The sequence below is a fragment of the Chroicocephalus ridibundus genome, chromosome 1, assembly GCF_963924245.1.
Source record: "Chroicocephalus ridibundus chromosome 1, bChrRid1.1, whole genome shotgun sequence".
Lineage (NCBI taxonomy): Eukaryota > Metazoa > Chordata > Aves > Charadriiformes > Laridae > Chroicocephalus > Chroicocephalus ridibundus.
In genome coordinates, this window is record NC_086284.1 from 133,863,002 (window position 1) to 133,886,490 (window position 23,489).

Sequence of the window (23,489 nt, forward strand, 5' to 3'; positions counted from 1 at the left end):
AGGAAGGTCTGAAGTGACCAACAAGGAGAAACAAAGAGGGAGAGGTACCTGAACAACTTGTAGAGTTTGGACACTCAGCAAATGTGGCTGGAGACATTGCCTCTTTTCTTCCTGCAGAATTTAAATACTGAGGTAAATTCATTGTTCTCTGAAAAGAGCGAGGGAGTATAAAATGCCTGAAAATTAATTAAGTAAATTTTTTCCTATGAGAGATATATATAGATATATATATATATGGCCTATTTAGTATTTGGTGGATCACTTTGTCTATTGCTGTGAATTAAATAATCTTCCTGATGACTGTGCTTTCTTTATTCTTGTGTGAGGCAGCCGCAGTCCCTTTCAAGAGATCTGAATGTCATCTAGAATTCATTTGTATTATAGTGGGAACCCACAGGTATGAAATACTGTCATAAGAGCAGGCATTAGAAATGGACCTTTAGAACTGAACTAATTCATACAGTTGTCCATGGCTGTGCGCGTGCATGTGTGTACGTGTACATATGCGCTGGTATGCCTCCATACATGTAGAAACACATACATGCCTCCAGACTTCTTGAGAAGTCTGATCCTAACTCAGATCCCACAGACTGACCATGTGTCATGGATTTTTGCTTTAAAAATACGCAATGGCACCATCCTATCAGGGACTTCTTGGGATTTCCACTGGGTAACTGCACTCATTGACACTCCTGTAATTTTAATTCACTCATTTACATCAAGGATATAGCCAAAGAAAAGTGTTTCTGCCATTTGCATGAAACTAGAAATAATATATATCAGATAGCAAATGAACATGAGGTAATTACTACAGTGTCCATATATGCATGCACAGGTTTATGTGTATGTCTGAGTAGTCCCGTACAGATGCATTTCTAATTACCAGAGCAAGAAATATGGGTCTCTTCTGCTCGGTTACCACATGACTGAGCATCCCAGGGGTCTGACTGACATTGCCAGAGAGAGTTATGTTGTTCAGTACACTCGATGTGGTCCAGCCATGTGGGCCCAGAACCTGGGCCGTATTTGAAGTCTGCTGCGATTTCCCCCCCATCTCCACAGTTCAGGTGTTTGCACACAGTTATTGCAGTGAGTTGAGACATACGATTGGAGCAAATACTCCCCCATGTCCCATTGTAGAAAACCTCTAGACGCCCAGCACAGTCACTGCCATTCACCAGCCTCAGATCCAGGAACTCTAGAAGTGAAGACATAAAAATGGAATTAGAGGGGCCTGACCCTGCTAGGAACTTGGCTGTGATAAGTGAAAACCAGAATCTGCTAATAATCCTGCTAATCACTCTGAATGAGAAGGTGCCAGAGGAAACCACTACAAGAGTGGTAAACGCTTAAAACCAAAAAATCGTACAGTGATCCTCTCTGGTTAGCCAGCATTCACCAGCATCTGCACAAACAAACAGCAGTGATGGCCACCCCCCACAGTCGCAGGCATATTTCTTTGGTGTGTTGAAGCGTACGTGCCATTCCTCTGATCTGTTGAAGTTTTGGTGCGCAACGACTTGCTTACAGTAATTTAGGAGCCTGCTGGAATAGTTCCCCTGCAGAAGCACAGGGCACCCCTGCAGCCTCTGGTGCCTGAAACCCTGCCAGTTACAGACAATACATTTCACCGGCCACCTCTGAGAAACACCTATTTAAGAGAAGTGTTTGAACATACATCCATTATATGCTCTACTTTACCATCACCATAATCACAAAATACATGCATTATAAACTCTACTCTTAGTCCCAGACAACAGGTACTGACGTTGTAACAATGTGCACATGTTGTCAATAAAATGCTACCTCTCATTCTGGGAACCACAGTATAGGAGTTAACATCATACCAATCTCAACATACATTTATTACGAAATTCAGACCTTGTGCGTGCAAAACGCATGAACAAGAATGTAGTTTATGAGGCAAAGTAAGATTACTCTCTTCTGTTTACTTGATGTAAAGGCACACATTTCATTGTTCTTTTTCCAAAGACCAACCTGTAAGGAAACCCTGCTCTTTGAACAGTAAAGACCACTTTCTTAGGAATTTCAACTGTTGCAGGCTTCCCAATCCAAGCATCAGGACTGGCTGGTACTTTATCACCCATCTGAGCTCATGTTTTCTTTTGGGCTGCTATGACAAGTTCCTGGTTCAAGGTTAGCTAGCCACACAGGTGAGGAAGGCGAGGATGTCATTCATTCCCTGATAGATCCTTTCCCTAGTGTTTTTAGCATGGATTTAAGTAAACCATTGCACAGCTCTACTTTTCCAGCTACGTGGTGATGTACCCACTCTACTCATTCTTGAATGGTTGTACTTTTGTAATGACTTACATTGTCTGATTCCTGCCTAAGCAGCATTCCATGGTGCCAACAGAGATGTCTCTCTGTTCCTTCTAGGATGCTACCTGCATTTGCTGTTTGAGTGGGGAAAGCTTCTAACCACCCTTGTGATACTCTGCCACTGTGAGAGCATCTGCCAGTGGTGTTGGGGAGGACGGGGTTGGTCTATATAATTCGTTTGCCAGGCGTCTCCAAACATTCATTTCTTTCCCTGTGCATACTGTTTCATCACTCACACTGTATATCGCGTTATTCCACAGACATCACACTGCCTAATTGCTTGCATTATATCTTCCCAAGACAAACCTCAGCAGCCTTCTCTGTCCTCGATCCCTCATAGCATGCTCAGCAGTTTCATAGGCTCATCTATCTAAAAATAGTTTTCCTTTACGCTCCTATCCCAAATCTCTACTGACATGTTGAGCCAGCTGGTCAGCTTGGTTGCTGTGTTTCTCTTCTTGAGTTGTCTTTGAATTTGGGATATATGCATTATTAGCATGACATACTAAGCAGGTCTTTCTTCAAGCAGTGATTATACTACTTTCCATACTTCTCCTCAAAATGGTTTTCCTCACTGCTGCCAGTTATCACAGTTTCATTCTTTAAGCGATTTCCCTACCACGTTATTCACCATCCAGGAGTCTGTATACATGGGTCTGTCAATGCTCCTGGCTATTTTCAAGGCCTTCCAAAGTTCTTCAAGTCTCCTTCAAGATGGCAGCTTCTCTTGTAGAGGGGTTCCAAGGATTTCCAGCGCCTGTTTCCTGCTGTGCTTTTGCAGGATCCATCATCAGTGAACAAACTCTGTTGTCTACTTTCAGTACTTAATTCATCATATGCTAGGGTTTCGACAGCCAAAGATGTTTGGTCTTCCTCATACTATTGATTTACCAGCTATTGACTTAGTAAATTCAACTAATCCTGGTCCGGAACCTGAACCGATCTGTGCAGATTGGTAAAGGGCCAGTAGCCTTTTTTGCCAGGTAGTTGTGATTGCTCTTCCCTCAGTAGTCTTGAATCCTTGAACCTAAAATTCAGGACAGCTAGTCTAGGGCATAACCACAGTGACTGCTCTGTACTCACTTCAGTGGCACTCAGACACCCTCTGCGCATGCAGCTAGGACTTCTTGTTCTAGAGGGGAGAAGATATCTTCTGCTCCTTTGTGGCTCTGACTCCAGAGTTCCAACAGTGTCTCTCATCTCTTGAGATGCTCATTGCCACAAGCTCCATTTAATGCTTTTCTTTCCTGCATGTGTATATTACACTTTTTTTGGGTATTGCTACCTACCCATATTGGTCCTAATGGCATGGCATGGACTATCTTCTGTTGATCAGCTCCAAAGCTTGCTGGTGTTCCTCTTACCACTCAAAATGAGACTTATTTCACGTCACTTGGTATGTGGGTTTGGTCAATTGGCTGTAACGGGATGCGTGTACATCAAAATGCAGTAATGCCAAAGAAGCCCTGGGTTCTTGTTTATTGCATGGAGGCCCATGGTGCTTATCCAAGCAATGTGATCAGCTGGCATATATCTCCATCAATTTTTAATGGCTTAAACCTGGATTTCTTGAGGAGGCCTTTTTACTTCAGAGTCCTTAATGGCAAATCCAGCACTGAGAGGGGTAATGATTTTCTATAGCCCTTTAATTCTACTTCTGGAGTTGTTCCTCCAATCAAAACATCATCAAGGTAGAGGAGAAGTTCTTTGGCATTCTGTTGCTTTAAATTTTTGTGGATGCTGCCATGGCAGATGCAAAGGGCTGTTGGTTCCAGGCGTACTGCACACCACTGCGGTGAAGGCAAACTGAAGTTTTGCTTCTTTGACCAGTGGGATTAAAAAAAAAAAAAAAGCAGTTGTAGCATGCCAGATGTATTCTTTAGCTTCTAGCTCATACAAAAGTGGCAATGTGTCTGGAACTGTAACAGCTAGTGGAGATGTGACTTTATTCAGAGCTCTGAAGGCTGTTGTAAACGATTATTCTCCAGCAGATCTCCACACAGGTAGACAGGACTGTTGTAAGGTGACTGTTTAAGACCAACCCTTGTTTTTCCAGGGAAACAATTATTTTGGGGATTTCATCAGTGTCCCCTTGGTCAGTTTGATACTACTTTCAGCAAATTACTTGTATTGCCAAAGGACCGACACCTGGGTTTATTTAAGCAAATTCAGCAATGTTTGGGTGATTAGAGAGTCCTGGGGAGTCCCATAGCTGGTTCTTACCCGTGCAGGCCACACTGCCTATTCCAAAAAACCCAAAGCCTTCCTTACACATCCATCCATCTCCAGTGGTCAAGATAGTCAAGCAAGGATGACAGGGACAGTAGGGCCAGTGGCCACAAGTGAGGTGTACCAAACCCATCTATTCAAGCTTAGGTTCCCTTCTTTGAAAGCTGGGCATGTTTTGGACTTAACATCCTCTAGTTACTCCAAGAACTCTTTGTTTATCACTGCTACACAAAGAGGACAATAAGGTGCACTGAGCACCGCAATTATTAGGTACCCACTAGGGCACAGTATTGTTGAGGCAAGGGTGCCTGACCACCTTGTCTGGACAGTCAAAATTATTTGGTTAGCTTCATCCACTGCCAGGCCAGGGAGAACCCCCCTGATGCATTAAGTTCAAATCAGTTGTCAGAGCAGTATGTGGTCCAGAAGTGGGGGCAGCAGAAGGAAATAGTTTAAATAAGCTCTCACCTCTCTCCTGTGCCCACAATGCTAGGTCTGTGAAGGGATTTTCCTCCCAGTCTCTCATATTGTCTCCCTTTTCTTTCAGATACATCCTAAAGTCCTGGCGTGTAGGAGGGGAACATGCAGAATTCTCATTCTCTCTTCATGTTTTTCCTGAGGTTGACCATACTGCTGGATCCTCGGTATTATCCTCATCTGTGCTGTTAGCTTGCGCTCTTCTTCTGGCATCCTCACTCCAGAATGGTAAACATAGGTTACTCCTTGATCAACAGGCCATCCCGCCAGACGGTACCAGAGGGGCATTAGCAACCGTGCCTAGCCATTGGAGATTTCAAGCCCTAACATTAGTGTTCACAAGCTTTTCAGGGTCCCTCTCCCTTTGCCTGTAACCACACTCCAGGAGTCCAGGAGACTGCTGTTGATTATCTCCTTCTTCCCAGTCCTTTCAAAGGGGTATTTTGTTTGTAGGATCAGCAGGATTAGGCACCACTCAACACATCTCTCCAGAAACTGATCCCAGAGCCCTGCTACATTGTTCAGGACAGTGTTTACAAGTGTCTTATGCCCAAGCTCCCCAAAGTCCTGCTGTCTCAAGCTTTCAGCTGTATCTCATCTGCTCTGGTGTCCCAGCAATGCCACTGCAGAGCAGGGACTGTAAGTTTCTCCACATTTCTGTATTCATTTACATTCAGAGTAAAGACCCATTGAGTGGTCACAGTCTGGAGAGCAGCGTACCCTTTTCTGTGGGGCTCCTTAATTACTGTAACTAGGGCTGTCTGAAAGGACTCATTTTTTAATTCATGATGAGCCCCTACTTTCACCTCCCAAGGTGTCCAGTTCCGTGAATTTAAGCTCTAGGTGTTCCCACAAGCAGCCTGAAGCTTGAAATTTGACCATTTCAGTGCTACTAGCTGCTAATTTCTGATCGGAATTGTCCCTTTTGTGCGGAGCGCTAGTTAATACCACTTTTACCAGACCATTGCTCTGACTGAGACTGTCAGCCAGATTGCCCAGCTCTGCTAAGCTGTCCCAGTGCCTCTTGAAGCCCTGCTGTGAACACATGGTAGGCTCTGGTGTACCCCACAGCAAAGCAACACACCACTCTCTTGGTGTTTCACAGGCAGTAAAACCCCTTTGCATCTCTCAGGCTGATATTCTTGGACAGAAAAATATCCAGGCTACAGGCCGCTGGAGTTCTTCCCAATCACTTTGCCCTTCAACAAGGTCTGTCACACTCTCCATTTCCCACCTGTTTACACATAGTCCATATCCTTCCACCCCACTCCCCCAACAATAGGTGTACCACTTACACCACACCACAACAACTTTCCAGTATCACAATCAAGGCTTCTCTGGAGCTTTGAAGTCACTACAATTATTCCAGTCTCAGGGCATGCCGGGTACTCGTGTTTGGGCAAGAGAGTCTCCAACATTTACTGCCTGCTATCATGAGCAAGACAGTTTCCACTTAGGAAACTTAATTTTACTTTTTGCACTTAACATAATCCTAATTATTGCTTTAGGCGATGAGGAAAAAAAAAAGAAACATTAACAATTAAATAAACACTGAGGGAAACACCTTTGATGCACTCCATTAGTCCTAACTTCCTTTGTTTTCCCTGCCAATTCCTTCAGTGAGGGTGGGAGTGCAGGAGCCTGTGTTTTTTTTCTGCTGCTCCTTGCTTCTTATTTATTTTCCTCTGCTCTAGCATAGATGCTCCACAGGCTGCAGTCCCTTCAGGGGTTGTATTTCCTCCATTGTGGGCTCTCCAATGGCTGCAGTCTCTTCAGGGTTTGTACTTGGTCCAACATGTCTGACCAACTGTGGACCACAGGCTGCAGTTCCTTCAGGATTGGTACCTGCTGCATCGTGGGCCCTCCACCGTCTGCAGTCTCTTCAGGAGTGTATCTGTTCCAGTGTGGCTTATCCACAGGACACAGCCCTCTCAGAGGCATACCTCCTCTGGCATGGAAACCATGTCTCCAGCCATGTCCCCAGCTCTGTCTTTTCCTACTTCTTCATTTCTCCTCTGTATTGCAGCTGCAACTCTGTCTTAAATACACAGGAGCAGATCGGCCATGTGCTCCTCTGATTGACTGATGCTTTGGCGCACAGTGGGTTGTTTCCATTGTTTTTAGAGCCAGCTGTAACTGACTGTAATGGGCACACGGCAGTGGATGACCTCCTCCTGCACAAGGAACACCCACAGCCCCTTGCTGGAAACCCTCCAATTTATCCCCCAAGTATCCCACCCCCCCACACACTTTTTGTGTGTGACTGTTAACGCAAAAGAAGGATTTCTGTAAACCTTTTGCATCTTGGTGGAACCAAGGGGATGTGCCGACCAACTATGCTTGTAGTCAAGAGAGAGCAAGAGGCTGTCCAAACAGGTCTCCACTATTCTCTGCTTACCCTTCATGTAACCCTCCCTTTTCAACCCACAGGCTCAGAAAAAGAATCTCTGAACAGACCTGAGCAGAGGACTCCAGCATCCTCTTTGTGTTGGCAGTTGTGCTGGCCCCATGCCCTAGAGGGACATGCCCAGAGATCAGATTCAGCCCCAGTGCAGTTCACATCGTCCAGCCAGATCTGTCCAGAGCCTTCGCCATAATGAGCAGAGGCAAATGCCTTGATGGCATGTCCACATCGCAGCTGTTTGCAAACAACATTAGCATCTGATAGATCCCACTTATCGTCACAGATGGTGCCCCAGATGCCATCATGATAAAGCTCTACTCTCCCAGCACAGCGGTTTGTTCCATTCACCAGCCTGATCTGTCTGCTACCTGCAGGAAGAAAACCCAGCTGTCAACATGCGATATAATGACAACGCACAGGTCAGTGTAATGACTGTATGTTTAAAACACTTTTAAGGTATCATAGAATCATCATAAAATCATAGAATCATAGGGTTGAAAGGGACCTCTGGAGATCATCTAGTCCAACCCCCCTGCCAGAGCAGGGTCACCTAGAGCAGGTTGCACAGGAACACGTCCAGGCGGGTTTTGAATGTCTCCAGAGACGGAGACTCCACCATCTCTCTGGGTAGCCAGTTCCAGTGCTCTGCCACCCTCAAATTAAGGCAGTTCCTCCTCATGTTTAGGTGGAACTTCCTATGCTCAAGTTTGTGCCCATTACCTCTTGTCCTGTTGTTGGGCACCACTGAAAAGAGCCTGGCCCCATCCTCCTGACACCCACCCTTTAAGTATTTATAAGTGTTGATATGATCCCCCCTCAGCCGTTTTTTTTCCAGACTGAAGAGACCCAAATCCCTCAGCCTTTCTTCATAAGAGAGGTGTTCCAGTCCCCTAATCATCTTGGTAGCTCTCTGCTGCACCCTCTCTAGCAGTTCCCTGTTATACCCATGTCATGTTCCTGTTATACTCCAGTTCTTCTGTTATGATTTGTTGGGCAGAACTCCTGTGATGCTAAAACCTCATAAAGGGAAAGGCCTTCTCCTGCATCAGGTAAATGTTTGAATAATTCCTGTGAGTTGTTGCAAACAAGGAGTGTGTAGTCATACTAAGTATACGAGGAGATCATCTTATCTTAGAAAGCCTGAGAAGCTATTTTCTACATAAACAGAGACAGTTTCTGTTACAGATGGGTTACAAAATACAAGAAGATTAGAAACAGTTCTAATTTACTTTAGAAAGCCTGCAGATATCTATACATATAGAAATGTCACAACATAAAACCTATTTAACTCGCAAGTCAGAATGTGTGGCAGTCATGGCCAAATTAATGTTTTTATGACTTCTGTATTCTATCATTTCTTTTTGATTCTGTGAGATAGATTCTTTAACAAATTCAGAAGAAGAAAACATTATATAAATTACACTTGCTTCTTTAACTATCATTATACAGGCAGGTGGGTATCACACGCTCAGACCCATGCCTATTTAAGATCTGGCGAGACCACAGCACAAGGCGGGGCTAGAGGCAACCCAGGAAGCATTCTGTTCCCCTCGCGCAGTAACTCACCTGAGCAAATCACACCAACGTCTTCAGCAACTCCCATTGGCACTGTCTGAGAATGGGAGGTCTTACAGAGCATCAGCTGAGTCTCATTTCCAGCACACTGGACATTCCTTAAGGCCACAAGACCCTTGCCTCGCTTGGACCTTGGAAGGTAATAGGCTTTCTCGGCAATTCCACACTGAAGCTGTCTGCATACCACATGAGCATCCTTAATGTTCCAGTCATCATCCAGGACTCTGCTCCACGTGCCATGGAGAGAGATCTCAACTCGCCCATCACAGCGGCTCTCGCCACCTAAGAGTCTGAGTGATTCAGCAAGACCTGGGCTCAAGAGAGTTGAAAAATGTATTGAATTTACTGCTTTTACTGCAGTAAGAGCATAGAATAGAAATAACATGCAGGACAGAGATGGAAGACAAATTTCTATGTTGGTAAAGAAAATAATTCTCACCGCTAGTTAAGGAGACCACCTCTGTTAGGGCTTTGTTTGCTTTCATGTACATAAGTCTGCAACGGGAAGTGAGAAAGGCTTCCCCAGCTCAAAGACTAGATGAGGAGTCAAGTACATCTAAACAATATGAATCCCTCTACTAAATGAAGTTTTTATGCTGAAGCAAAGGTTGGCCGGGTGAGGGAAAGGAAGGGGCACTAGAGACAGGCTGACAAACCAGACTTACTTGTCGGAGTGAGATCACCAATGCTGCATTTGTCTGAAGTCGCACTGCCCATAAAAGGCCACTCCTGACTTACCTGAGCAAATAACAGTGGCTGCGTCTTCGGCTGAACAGGCTGGATTGCCCAAAGTCACCTGAGCACAGTCCCACAGGCAGGACTCTGTCCCTTCACAGTGAAAAGCATCCCTCCATACAGGCCCGTTCCCGTCCACAAAACGATCTCCTGTCTGGATTGACCTTGCATAGCCACAGTTCAGCTGATGACAGAGAACGTCGGCAGCTTGCAAATTCCAGTGGGAGCGACAGAGTCTTCCCCAGGTGTCTCCATGGCGGATCTCCACTCTGCCAGAGCATGTGGTGCCATTCACCAGCCTGCCCCCTGGGCACCCTGAATATAAGAGAAAGTGGGTACTGAGGTGTCATGTTAGTAACTGCTCATGGGCATGGCCTGAAAGTGACTCGGAAATGGAAATGAGTTTCCCTTATCATTCAGTAGTGAAAAAGATTCCACTGGGCCACTGGAACTTCCATACTCATAACTAGATTTCAGTCCACCCTGTTTTACTAAGAAGAATGACTAGAAATCAGGATCTGTTCCCCTTTGCAATTTTTAAACTCGGGACACTAGGTTTCAGGGCTCTGGGTGAACTAATAGACCTTAATTGTTCTGACCAGCCTCGCCTGGGGCCTCCAGCTGTGCATCCTACTGGTCCAAGGCCTCACTTAAACCTGGACCATGCCTGCAGTCTGTGAATGGTGTAACTGTCTCCAGTCTTGTCTCCTGCTGCTCCTGACTATTCTCCAGTTGGACCCAGCATCGGATTGATTACTTTGCCTTGTCTAGGACTGTCCATAGACATTGTTATCAGTACCTCCTTCTGTCCTTTGTGCAGATGCTTTGGATTGTGCCTTGATGGGTAAGGACACTGCCTGTCTTGTCCTCGCCCTCTGCCCCCAGCTCATCCCACTTTGTGGAGCAGCCCTGTTCTTGCTGCTGCCTGACACCGGGAGCATTTCACAGAGGGCAGCCTTGTGCAGGCTCAAAGTGCAGCCTCAAACCCTGGAAATGCCTGGAGTAGCAGACAAAAAACAAAGCTTGGCTCCACAGACGCCCTCTGGGTTTTGGGTCCATATTTTTCCTCAAAGAAGGAGTTTTTCAGTTCTCCTCTTAGTCCTTTCCGCTGCTCACCTGAACATATCACACGAGCGTCTTTTCCAGCAGGGCATTCATCTTGCGGTAACACACTGACAGGACAGGCTCCCAGGCTTGAGCCATTCTTCTTGCAGCTGAATGTGCCGTTCCAGACAGATCCATTTCCTTTCCTGAAGGACTGTCCACCTGGTATCAGTAGGGCGACTCCACAGTCCAGCTGCTGGCAGAGGGCATTAGCAGCTGGTAAATCCCACAGGTAGTCACACAGGGTTCCCCACGTGCCTCCATGAAGAAGCTCTACTCTCCCTGAACATGTGGTACTGCCATTTGCCAGCCTGTACCCACCATAGCCTGCAGGAAGAATAAAGGAACTTAGCTGTTAGGGGTTTTTTTTGGTTTTGTCATTTTTTTGGTGTGCTATTGCATTGAAATTTGTAAGAGAGATCTAACTGCAAGGAACTAGCACTCAGTATGTCTCAGGTTACTCGGAAGCATGTTAGACCAGGATGCTCATAAGCCAGCTCTGAAAAAAGTCTTTATTGTCCATGTTGTAGCTTGCGCTACATGACTAAAAGCCTTTTGACTCTTTAAGTTCAGTCTCTCCTCCTCTGCTCTGCTTTCTCCCCCGCACTCCCCTCCCCACCCCCCAGTACTCTGCTACCTTGCAGCATCGTTTCTTGCAGAGGCAGTTCCAGCATTGCCATGCAATGGAGCATGTGAGAAACTCAGAGTAGGAGCTACTAGTAGCACTCTCTCAGTCATCTCACATTACCTGGTAAGCAGCAACTGCAGTGTGCCGTTCTCAACTGTCACCCATGCCACAGCACAAGGTTCTGAACACAACAGGCCATGCCCATCGGCATATTCACAATAATTTAAGTGCAGCATGGGTAGGTGGTGTCCTACTCCCAGCCCTGTGCAGTCCCTCTATCTTCTCACGCTGTTATTTCTTACCCTTGCCTGGTCCTTGCATCATACTCCCCCTAATGAGACCTGTATTTCCACTCTGAGCAGCGACTCTTGCAAGACGGAGGCAGGAACCAAGACCTATCAGTTACTGATACCTTAACTGGGCCGTTTGGCTGTGACAGGTCCCCAGCCAGTGCTCCAGATAGCCATGGCCAGTGGGACAGTGTCCAAGACAGTCTTGAAACGGACTGCAGCCCTTTGGCTGGGAAATGGATATGAACTGCAGTCCTTTCCAGGCTTGTTTTGTGACAGGGTGTTGCCAGCAGCTCTGCCCCACATTCAGTTTGCCCCTTTTGATTTGTGCCCTCAGGAAAAAAGTTGTGTTTGCTAGGTCTAATCATCACTTTTGTAGTGGGTGGCAATAAATTAACTGTATTTAGAGTCCCCAGCAGCCTTGCCTCTAGGGAGTTCTTAAATAATGTTACCTGGCAGTCACAACTAAAGCTATCCAGACCTCCAACAACCTTTTCTATTTATTTTTTTTTTTAATAACTTAAATTTGTAACTTGTGCCTCCTTTGACTTTTTGGAGGTATGGTACCTCTTCCAGTTTTACAATTAACTAAAGTGCCAGAGATTAACATGCACACTGGCAGCACAGAAAATACATTCAATTTGTCTGCTCTGGCCATCTTTCCTTTTATGTAAGAAGGAATTCTCAGCACTATTGAGTGCATACCTTTAGTAGTATAAAAGAAATTACAGCCCTTTTGAGATCTGCATCCCTGGTGCAGAAGTGAAGAGGTAACAACAGCCCATGTTAAACGTAGACTCTCAGTAGAGTAAATGAGAGATCGTGGGGCTGCTCTCTATTACTTCCTGGCCTTCCCTGGATGGCTCAAGGTGTGATAGGGGAAGCACTCAAGCACCCTGAGGACCACAGAAATATACAGAGGCTCTGAACTGTGGGTTGACGGGACAAAGACATATAGGACACACATAAATTATATCCATCAGTCCAAAGTCTCACCTGAACATAAAACAGTGGCATCATGAGAGCATGTCTTAATATGGTGCAGTATCCTGGGACAGTGTGCGAGGTGAGTCTCATTCCCCACGCAGTGAAACTCTTCTTGCCAGATCAGTTCATGTCTGTCTCCAAGGTGAGTTCCTCTCAAGATATCCACAGCCTGGCCACACTCTAACTCATTACAAATAACAGAGGCAGCTTTGAAATCAATGTGCGAAAAACAGACTGTAGCCCAAGTTTCTTCTTGCATTACTTCCAGATGTCCTGAGCAGGCAGTGTCCCCTCCAGTCAGATGCAGCCCAGAGAAACCTGGAAATAAACCCCCAAGAAACCCAGCATCAAGGGTTGGTTGTACTGACCTAATTTAATAACTACCATACCTTCACGGACAAGTTCTCTGAGGACCGCTGACACTTTTAAATAACGATTGTGGCAATTCCTGTATGCCACTGACAAGAGAGAAAATGGTGTGTGGGAATGCTTGTTTCTTAATATGTGAAAATACTGAATCCTTTGGAAGGAGGGAAATTCTGAGCATTTGCCAAATGCTTCAGAAATAGCAATCCCCAAATGAAAAAAAAAAAAAAAAGAAAAAAAAGCCATGTACTACTGTGTGTCCTTGAGATGTCATTATTCAAATGAATAGGAAGCTGAAGCACGCTGGAAAGAGGAAATGTTGCAGCCATCTTCAGAAAAGCCTGAAAAGACAGTCTGGAGGCTGGTCAGCCTTGCTTTGCTACCTGGGAAGACCATGGAGTGAGTCCTCCTGGAAAACATTTCTGGGCACAAGATGGTGACTGGGAAGACTCAGCATGGATTTACCAAAGGTAAATCACGCCAACAACTTATTACTTTCTCTGGTAAAAGTGACTAAATTTGTGGATGAGGGGAGACCGGTGCATGTCATTTATCTCACATTTAGCAACACCTTTGACACTGTCTTGCACAATGTTCTTGTGTCCAAATTAGGATGTTACAGTTTGGGCAGGTGGACAACTACATGGTTAAAAAGGTAATTGGGCAGTCAGGCTCCGAGAGTAGTGATTAGTGGGTTGCACTCTACCTGGAGGCTGGAAACAAGTGGAGTACCACTTGCTGAGTCTTTTGTGGGACCAGAATCTTTACCGACAACCTGGAGGAGGTGATGGAGTGCATTTGGGGGTGGTGGGAGATAAACCCAAGGGCAGAGCTCCCATTCAGAGGGACATAGACAGGCTGGATTAATGGGCTGACCACAACCAAAAATCGAAAAGGGCAAATGTAAAGTCAGGAAGAAAAAAACTCTTGCAACGGTGCTTTATCCAAAAAGCAAAACCAAACACATCTTGCAGAGGAAGGCAGCCAGACAGACATTGGATTTCTTTGCCATTGCAGACTGTCCCATCTCAGCTTACACAGAGATCTGGAGAAGAAGGGTAGTTGTATGGCAAAACACAGCATTTTCTTGCTTCTCTATCTACACCTGCTTTTGTAGCCCCCATGCCTGGTCAAAGACAAGTTTAGTACTGCTCTCCTCTTGCCTGGGAGAGCTGTGGTAGAAACAAATAGTGTTTCTTTTTCTGCTCTATGTCATTTACTATGTGTACTTTAAGGCTATGTCATTGCTGTGCCTAGGCAAAGGAGACATAACACTTGTAGTCAGCAGAAGACTTAATGCTAGTGCAACTTGCTTTAGCTGAGTGGAGGCCATGGAGGAAGTGTTACCTCTGTGCAATACTGGGCTTTATCCAGCTAGGACAAAGTTTGACCTCGGCCTCATAGCATTTTTCTATTATATTAGGTTGGGTGACTTCTTACCTGAACACATCACTCCAGTATCAAAGTAATGAGGGCAGGTAAAGGCACCCCATCCTGTGTGTGAGCAGTTCCAGAGAGCAGATTCATCACCACGGCAATCAACTCGATACAACCATGTTGGTCCAGTTCCTTCTCCAAAAGGAGCTCGATTAAGGGCCTGAACAGCAGATCCACATTGTAGCTGCTTACAAACAACCTCAGCATCTTCTATGGTCCAGTCACCATCGCACACAGTTCCCCACTCCTCCTCGTGTTTTACTTCCACTCTCCCAGAGCAGGGGCCAGTTCCATTTGACAACCTCAATTCATCAGCACCTTCATACACAGAGACAGAGCAAGGTTATGGAAAGGACAGTGCCTAATCATGATTATCTATTCCAGAGGGTTAATGATATTATTATTACTCTTAATTTACTCTTAAATCAGAGCTATTTGGCTCACCTTTCTAAGTAGTCCAATTTAAAGGTTTCTTGCAGGGAATTGTGTCTGTATTTACAAGTTTGAGCTAACTGCACTGCTAAAATGTAAGTTATTTTTAATGACAGGTGAGCTTTCTCTTCTTCTGACCTACCAGGGCTGGGAAATGCTGAGTAATATCCCTGCTGCGTGATTCACAAAGGCTTCAACAGAAACTCCTCCTTTCTCTTTGTTGTTCTGGCATGATGATATCCAGCTGAAAATTTTCACTGGGCACCAGTTTCTTCATTCCCGTGTTCCATATGGTGTGAAGAAGCAATTTCTCTTGTCTGCCTCAACTTCTTCCCCGCAGATAAACTATTACTTGCAACTCAGTGTCCCAATACTCTTTATTCTTCCTCTTCTCTCTTGCCCTAGCCATAGGGTCCCCTAGACAGGGGTACTTCAGGAGAGAAGATAATTAGTCATGAGGGCTGGCAAACTATCTCAGGAGATGCAGCAGCATAAACAGAAGACAGATGGGTAGGTTTTCATGTTGTTCCTCATGCCCCGCCATCTCTTGGGGTGGGTCTGATGCCCAAAGGAACCTCTTTTCCTCCTCTGCTCCCAGGTCTGCCTCTTTCCTTTTATATGGATACACGTTTCCCAGTCCTTTTACCCGTGGACTTACAAAATAACATTACAGTCATCACAGAGCACTTGATAAAGAGACGGACAGAAGAGGGAAGATCCACATGTTGGTTTCTTGCTTTACAATGTTGGGCTGCTACTATAGATGCTTCATCAAATGTTATACAGTAGCTTAGCACAGGGACTTACAGGCTAGAAAACACAGGGACCATTTTGTTACATTCAAATGCAGGAATGATGGTGGGACACAGAAGCAGTTCTTAGGAAATCAAGCTACACAAAGGCCTGCTAGGACCCTAGAAACACAGGGGAACAGGTCTGAGATTGTGTCTTACATAGACACAGTAAACACTGGAAAAACTGAAGTGTGTAGCCTAAGATGTAATGACACATAAAGAAAAAAAGTGGAATTTTTCAGGAATTGTCTTAAGGTTTTTTTCCCAGTCAGGAATTTTATGGCAAGAATTTTGGAACATCTTTTCATAAAAAAGATTCTTTACCTGCAGAAACGTAAAACTCTGTTTGAGTAAAAAGCACATGCAGAATTGCAGAATCATAGAACATGTTGAGTTTACATTCTGAATTGATGTAGACAATGATTTTCTGTAGATATTTGTGAAAACAAATGTTGAAGCAAAAAAAAAAAAAAAGCCCAAACCTTCTGCCAAATTCCACCAAAAGCAGTCACTGTTGTAATTAAACAACAATATGGATGGCATTCATTTGTTAGGTTATGTGATAGAAAGCTTGTCTCCATGTGCGAAGAACACTGGAACAATGGCAGGTGGGGGAACACCAATAATCTAGTCAGGACCCTGCCCTGCCCCCTTCTAGGGTTGTCCAGGTATGAAACCCATCAGTTGAATCAACATGAGGGCTTTCTGTGTCACCTTAGGGACTGAGGGGGGCTACTGTCTAGACGCTATGGGACACTCTGTGGGATGCAAGAGAAGAGCATCTTGGAATTGCATAAGGTTTATTATGGGATGTTTAGAAGAGGAATCAAAGGTGGGGAAAGGGAGGGATCAAGGATGTTAAGTTAGGAGCAAGCATGGGAAAATAGAAGGGTAAGTGGATAAAAGGACTGGAGTCAATGGGCACACTGAAACACAGGAGTTTCTGTCTGGATATCAGGAAACGCTTTTTACCATGAGGATGACTGAGCACTGGAACAGGTTGCCCAGGGAGGTTGTGGAGTTGGCTTCCTTGCTTGAGCAGGGAAGTTGAACCAGATGACCTCCAGAGGTCCTTTCCAACCTCAACCATTCTGTGATTCTGTGAAAACGTCCAGTGGTGGGTAAGCAGGCTGCTGGACAGCATGCTTGTCTGGTTATGCCCTGCACCTAATCAGCACTGTCCATTGTGTCCTTTTATTAAAATCTATTTCTAACTGTTTTCCTGGGTAAGGTGACTCTATTCAGTGTGGATGTGTGTGTATGGAGTTTCAAGTGCCAGCAACTGGAGCTGGACCACAGGTCACAGAAGCAAGTGTCTTTGGTGCTGTACTGGTTTTGGGTGGGATAGGGTTAAATGTCTTCATAGTAGCTTGTATGTGGCTATGTTTTGCATTTGTCATGAAGCCGGTGTTGATAATAACACAGGGATGTTTTAGTTCTTGCTGAGCAGCGCTTATGCAGCATCAAGGCCATTTCTGCTTCTCACACTGCAAGTGAGTAGGCTGGGGGTACACAAGAGGTTGGGAGGGAACACAGCTGGGATAGCTGACTCCGACTAATCAAAGGGATAGTCCGTACCATATGACACTTTGCTCAGCAATAGAAGCTGGAGAAGAGGGAGGAAGGGGGGATGTTCAGAGTTAGGGCGTTTGTCTTCCCAAGTAGCCATTAGGAGTGATGGAGCCCTGCTTTGCTTGCACACGCAGATTTTGCTTTACCGATAAAACTGTCTTTATCTCAACCCATGAGTTTTTCTCATTTTTACCCTTCCAAACCTCTCCCCCATCTGAGACTGTTCACTCAACTCCTGATCGGATTTTGGCTAACACAGCTCATGCTAAACCCTGATGTGTGCTGGGAGGAGAGCCATTAGGTCAAAGGGAGAGCACCATGTAGGCGGTCTAGGTGCCCAGAAAGAGATAAAGGGCCATTATAATACAGCCATTATCACCTGCAGATTGCTGGTTCCTGCAGCCATTGGCTTTTGTCTGGCAGTCTCTTCAGAATCTGCTAACTTATGGAAATGGTATAGACAAAACTTCCAAGCTGGAAGTTATAAAACATCAGCTTACCCAAAAAGCCTTTGAAGGAGATGCAGCAGCAGCTGGAGTGCTGAGGCATTCATGCTTCCCAGTGTGATACAGGGGGTGCCCACACTGTGATGGAGGAGGAAGGATGAGGGTTCTCACTGTTGGCTAGGTAACTAAGTTGTTTGGGTTTTTTTTCTCATAAGTGCACAAATTAAGAGTTACGGGTTGTAAGTTATGAAACCTTATAACTTGAATCAGTGAATTCAGATGACAGACTAGCCTGGGCAAAGGGGAAATGAGCCCCTGTAGTTGTGTTTGTTTATTGTATTTCTTAATGAGCGGCTAAAACAAAGATTAATTCACAGAGTATATGTTGTCCTGTAAATTTAAGAGATCCAAATGGATTGTGATACCCATCCCGCCAGGGGAGAGTGAGTGAGCAGCTGTGTGGTGCTTAGCTGTCTACTGGTGTTAAGCCACAACAGATGCCAGCAACTGGAGTGAGTGTGGGTATTGCATGACAGTGTGTGATTGCTAGCGAATATCAATCTGGACTAGCCAGTGAGTAAGTTAATTGGCCTGGGAGCGAAGTATGTGTCTCTGGAAGTGAGTAACTGGAGAAGTTGGCTACTAGAAGGACCAGAGGGTCCGGACCAACTACTGGAGAGATTGTAAGGTCAGGGGGTCAACTCAAAGACCCATTTGCATTTGTGTCAGTGCATGAGCTACAGACGCTGAGGATCCAGGACCAGATACTGGATGGGCTGAGTGTCTGGAGGAATCCAGATTGTATGTATTTGCATATTTTCCACTGAGGGATTTTTATTCTGATCGGTCAGAGAAGAAAACAGAATCATAGAGTCACAAAATGATTGGATTGGAAGGGACCTTAAAGATCATCTAGTTCCAACCACCCTGTCATGGACAGGGACATCTTTCACTAGATCAGGTTGCTCAAAGCCCCATCCAACCTGACCTTGAACACTTCCAAGAATTGATGAACTTTAAAAGGTAGAATGTATTTCAGAAGGTAGAATCTCTCACTAAGCAAGAGCAAAGAGCTGTGAAAAGGTTACAAGGCCTTGTGAAAGAGGACACTTTAAACAATACATGCCTTGCTAATGAATATACCCTTGGAGAAGAACAGAAGGTTGATAACAAGGGAACATCCCTCTGCAGAAGGCACTGAAACCAGCTGAAACCCGGACAGCTGCTGGATGAAGCATAAAGTCAACAAAGATCTGCAGTAACTGGGGAAAGGAACAGGCGGCAGTGGGAGATCGCGACCACTGACTCAATTAGAGACTGAACAGAACTAGCCCCTCCCACTGTACCGGAGCATGTGCACATCAATTAAAAGACATTGTGGCTTTAAATGAAAGCGAGACGCTGTACTAACCAATACAGATTGTTAAGATAAGGTATTAACCAATAATTGTAATTAAAGGTGTGTATTTCTGTGTTTTGAACTGTATAAATATTCTGAGGAGTGTGTAGGCCTGTGTGCTGGCTTTGAGGATTGCCACCTAGCACCCATCTCAGCAGCAATGATTTCAATAAATACCTCTACTCTGTGTGTATAGTGGCATATTGCACATCGGGTAAACGACCCTGCTTTGGGATAACAGGATGGGGCATCCACAACTTCTCAGGGCAACCTGTTCTAGTGTCTCAGCACCCTCATTGTAAAAAATGGCTTCCTTATGTTCAACCTAAATCTATCAGTCACCTCATACACCCCTTGGAACCAAGTTGTTGGATATGAACTTTGTGCTTCTCAAGGCGAAAACTTAAAAGGAGAAAATGGAAAAAAAAGCTGTGTTGACATTACTGAACCAGGTGAATGCAAAGCCACTGGTGTTTAGAGCACGAAAGAGGAGACAACAAAATGGGTGGGAAATCAAATGGTAGAAACCCACATGCAAGACTTTGGTATTTCCATATTAAGGACAAACTACAAACTAAGTGCACTCAGGAAGAGTTTAGTCCCTACATCTGAGACTTGTGTTCATTTTGACAAGATTTGAATTTCAGCATGTCAGGAAACAGGGAAATCCCTGAAGAGGGCCGGCAACTTCTTTTGAGTCCTGGAGGATCATTCAGATTGACCACATAGCTAGACAACGCTTACAGGACAGTCACATAGGAAGCCTAGTAACTTTGGTCTCAAATTAGCGCTGTTTCAAAACGTGACACACAATGGAAAATTAAAGCAAACATCTATAGGACAGGTTTGATCCAATTGTCAGTGCCCTGAGTGCACTAATAATCCTTAATGGCCTTGAGCTTCTCCAGTTGAGGTCCCCACCCACACACTCTGCCCATGGGCCCAGGCCTCTATTTAAGCACAAGCATGGACCTTCTGTCCTGCCTGAGCTACATCGTTGGTGCATCTGTGTTCAACTTGGGCACAGCTGCACCTGGCCATGGGCACTGTTGATCGGCACTCTGAGGCACAGACTGACTTCTCAGCTTGACCTTGGACCTGCCTCATCTCTATGAACTTGCCTGATGATATGAGGCAAGTTGGCAACAAGAGTAGAACCCAACTGCCACCCCTAGGTCTGCCCTTCTTGCTGCTCTTCCATTCTCCAGGGCTGGGCCCTGGGCTGGTGAGGCCCTCACCCTGCCAGACATGTTATTGCAGATGGAGCAGCTGGCCCTTGCCCTCATACCAACTCTAGAGCTCATAACTCATCAGAGTCACCTCTCCAAAAGTGACACAGTTAGCTAAGACAACCACAATTCTTAGTAAGACTGCACTGGAAGCAAGAAAGGTGTCAGAACCTAACCAGGTACCAAGAGAAACCTGCAGTACTCACTATGACCCAGCACTGGACAGTGATGTGAAGAGAAAACAGTCCAGCTATGCACATCTTGCAAATAGTCCAGAAAGACACCTCTCAGAGATCATCTCCTATCAATCATGGCATTTGATAAGCAACAAAAGATAATTAATTTGCACTAAGACCCTTGGGTTTTCCAGTAAGAGTTGTTAAAACAATCTGGTGTGAAAAATATTACCTTCCCTCTCTTAATCAAGAGAGAAGTGTTCCTACGTATCACACTGCTTGCTGTCATTTGAGATTGTGAAACAAGAATATATAATTTTTCTTTGCATTTGAAAACAAGTCTAATTCCTCTCTCTATTCACTGTAAGTATGTCAGTCTTAGCCCGTAACTGATGCTAATGCAGCCACTTCCTTCAGTAACTAACCATCGTTTCATTTCTCATTCCAGAGTAAAGCCCTCGCAGTAGTCAACTAAAATTTTGCCTCCATCTCCATATGGTCTGTAGCCTGCTTCTTCCCTGCTTCATCACACACAGACAATACACCTTTGATACATGATCACCTCTTGTACATAGGCAAAGGTTTTACCTCTTTGCTAATACTGCTAGTCTTCCTCACAATTTCCTGCCTATCATTTAGATTCCGAAATGCAAAAAATTTAAGGGAGATTATTCAAGTGACTGACAACTAGTAACTTCCAAAAACTATTTTTTCTGCAAACTGTACTCTCTTCTCAAATTTCCTGAGTAAGAAAGTTTCTCACATACATAGTACAAGTCTCTAATAACTACGAAATCCCTTTGTACTTGCCACATGTTGTCTCAGGAGTATAATCTTTCTGTAATAAGTCTTTTAAGACTCTTCTGAAAGACATTCTGGAGAACAACCCACAGTTTACTTGAAGAACATATCCCAGAAAGGAGTTTTCTTAGCTAATATATATATATATATATATATTTAAAAGAGAAATAATTTCTAAGAAAAATTAAATTCATAATACATTATTAAAGGAAACAGATAATGTATTTCCATCAGCCATATCCAGGAGTAAACCAGCTTGTCGCTTGGTCGAGCGACCTCTTTGCATTTAAAGTTTTAAATCATCCAACATCTGATGTTTTTAAGGTGTCACAGCATGCAAGGCTGGATGCAGCAGTAGGCATAACCCAATCAACAGATTTAAATATTCCCTAATCAAAACTATCATTTGCTGTAATCAGTCTTATGTGCTTTTTTATGATACCTACAGGCACACTCTTTTGTATCCCTCACGCTCCATAGCATGTCCCACCCTTCATTGAATTCAGTGGTACTAGTCCCAGAGTGAGGTTCTGCTTGGCTAAGGCGGCATCAGATTTTGGCTCGCTCTAGCTGAATATCTCGTTCCTCTCCTAGGTCAGGGATGAGAATGAGAAGTACAGCCCCGTACCCAGAGCCTCAGTGGAGGTTTTCGGCACACGTGCTACCTCGGTCGCAGGTTGCCTGCTCACTCCCCGAGGGCCATGTCTCCTGCACTGCCTGCGGGCTGCACCCTCCCTGGGGAACAGCAGGGGGCTGAGGCAGCACGGAGAGTGCAAGTACTGCCAGAGCAGAGACGTGGATTGCGGGTGCTGATCATGGTGTCAAGCTAGAGCTACTCGTGTCTGCATCTGCCAGTGAGTCACTCGGGTATTATCCCCTGTTAATAAAAAGAAGTTGGCAGAAAACTCACTCTCATTTCTACAGTACTGGTCAGTTGACGCTCAAACATTGCTATGAAGATGTCCAAGTACAAATGTTTAATATGGTTCTTCACGCTCCTTTGCACAGAAAGGCCCATGCCGTCTCTTCCCATCTGCTTGAACGGTGACTGCATCCACACAACTGGTGAGAACCATTAAGATTAGGGCCACGCTACATCAAAGTATCGACCATGAAGTCTTGTTCTCATCACATGAGGGTGCGACCACCAGTCACAATGCCGTAGCGCCACCTCCATGTGTATAGAGACAAAAATGGGGATTCCAAAATCTGGCTCTCGTCATCAGCTTCAAACATGTACACATAGCTCTAAAAGAGCAGAGAGACAAATAGCAATAAGCTCCGGGTACACGGGAACAACTGAAGGGCCAGTATGTTACCCAGCCAAACTCCACTGGACACACAGAGCACAGCAACATCATTTTAACTGGTGTTGAATTAAGACCTGGAGTAATTAATTCTGTCTACACAGAGCTCAACAGGGGAGGCAAGACAGTAGTAACAATACCCAGCTGGCTTCCATTACAGCTCGGCCGTTTACTAAGCTTGGATTCGAATTGTTATGAGAATGGCCGGTCACTGACGTCTGTGTAAAATAGAAAACTATTACAAATGGCTTACCCTTCTTTCTCTCAGGATCACCAAGGAGATTGAATCAAAGGCAAAAATGTATTTAAACACCTTCTTGACACTTTGCCTTACATATTGATGGAATAACAACGTATTTATACTGAATTTACATAGTTTTCCTACCTCACTGCCTTACGTGAAATGAAGTGTGTACTTACCCAGGGAGACCTGAACGGAGAGGAGAAGCAGCCACAACACTGGAGTAGAAAGATGTCCTTCTGTTGCCATTCTGATTGTGGACAGAAGAAACTTCACTCTCTGTTGGGCTCCGCCTAGACCAAACTCTGCATGGGCTTCTCTGTGTCTCACAAATGACTACAAAGGAGGAAATATAGATTCACATGATAGCATGAACTACATGAAGGAACCAATAGAAATATTGTTCACCTTTTTAGACATTATCAACAGATTAATCTCAAATCTGAAAGAACCAAAACCTCCAATAAAATTCAAAAATTTTGCCTGTGACCATATATGAAGGATGATTGCGCTTCTG

General features: G+C 44.8%; 1 protein-coding gene across 1 annotated transcript in view; it reads right to left on the reverse strand.

Moving 5' to 3' along the window:
* Nucleotides 1-23,221, reverse strand: part of LOC134524263 (antigen WC1.1-like) — a 28,219-nt gene extending 4,998 nt beyond the window's left edge. Inside the window, exons 1-9 of the mRNA XM_063354120.1 lie at nucleotides 23,152-23,221; nucleotides 14,579-14,893; nucleotides 12,782-13,090; nucleotides 10,880-11,194; nucleotides 9,767-10,078; nucleotides 9,020-9,337; nucleotides 7,507-7,821; nucleotides 884-1,198; nucleotides 49-111 (exon numbers count right to left, since the gene is read on the reverse strand). Of these exons, the coding sequence (XP_063210190.1) occupies nucleotides 49-111; nucleotides 884-1,198; nucleotides 7,507-7,821; nucleotides 9,020-9,337; nucleotides 9,767-10,078; nucleotides 10,880-11,194; nucleotides 12,782-13,090; nucleotides 14,579-14,893; nucleotides 23,152-23,221 (2,332 nt within the window). The remainder of the gene's footprint in view (nucleotides 1-48; nucleotides 112-883; nucleotides 1,199-7,506; nucleotides 7,822-9,019; nucleotides 9,338-9,766; nucleotides 10,079-10,879; nucleotides 11,195-12,781; nucleotides 13,091-14,578; nucleotides 14,894-23,151) is intronic.
* Between the last annotated feature and the right edge of the window lie 268 nt (nucleotides 23,222-23,489).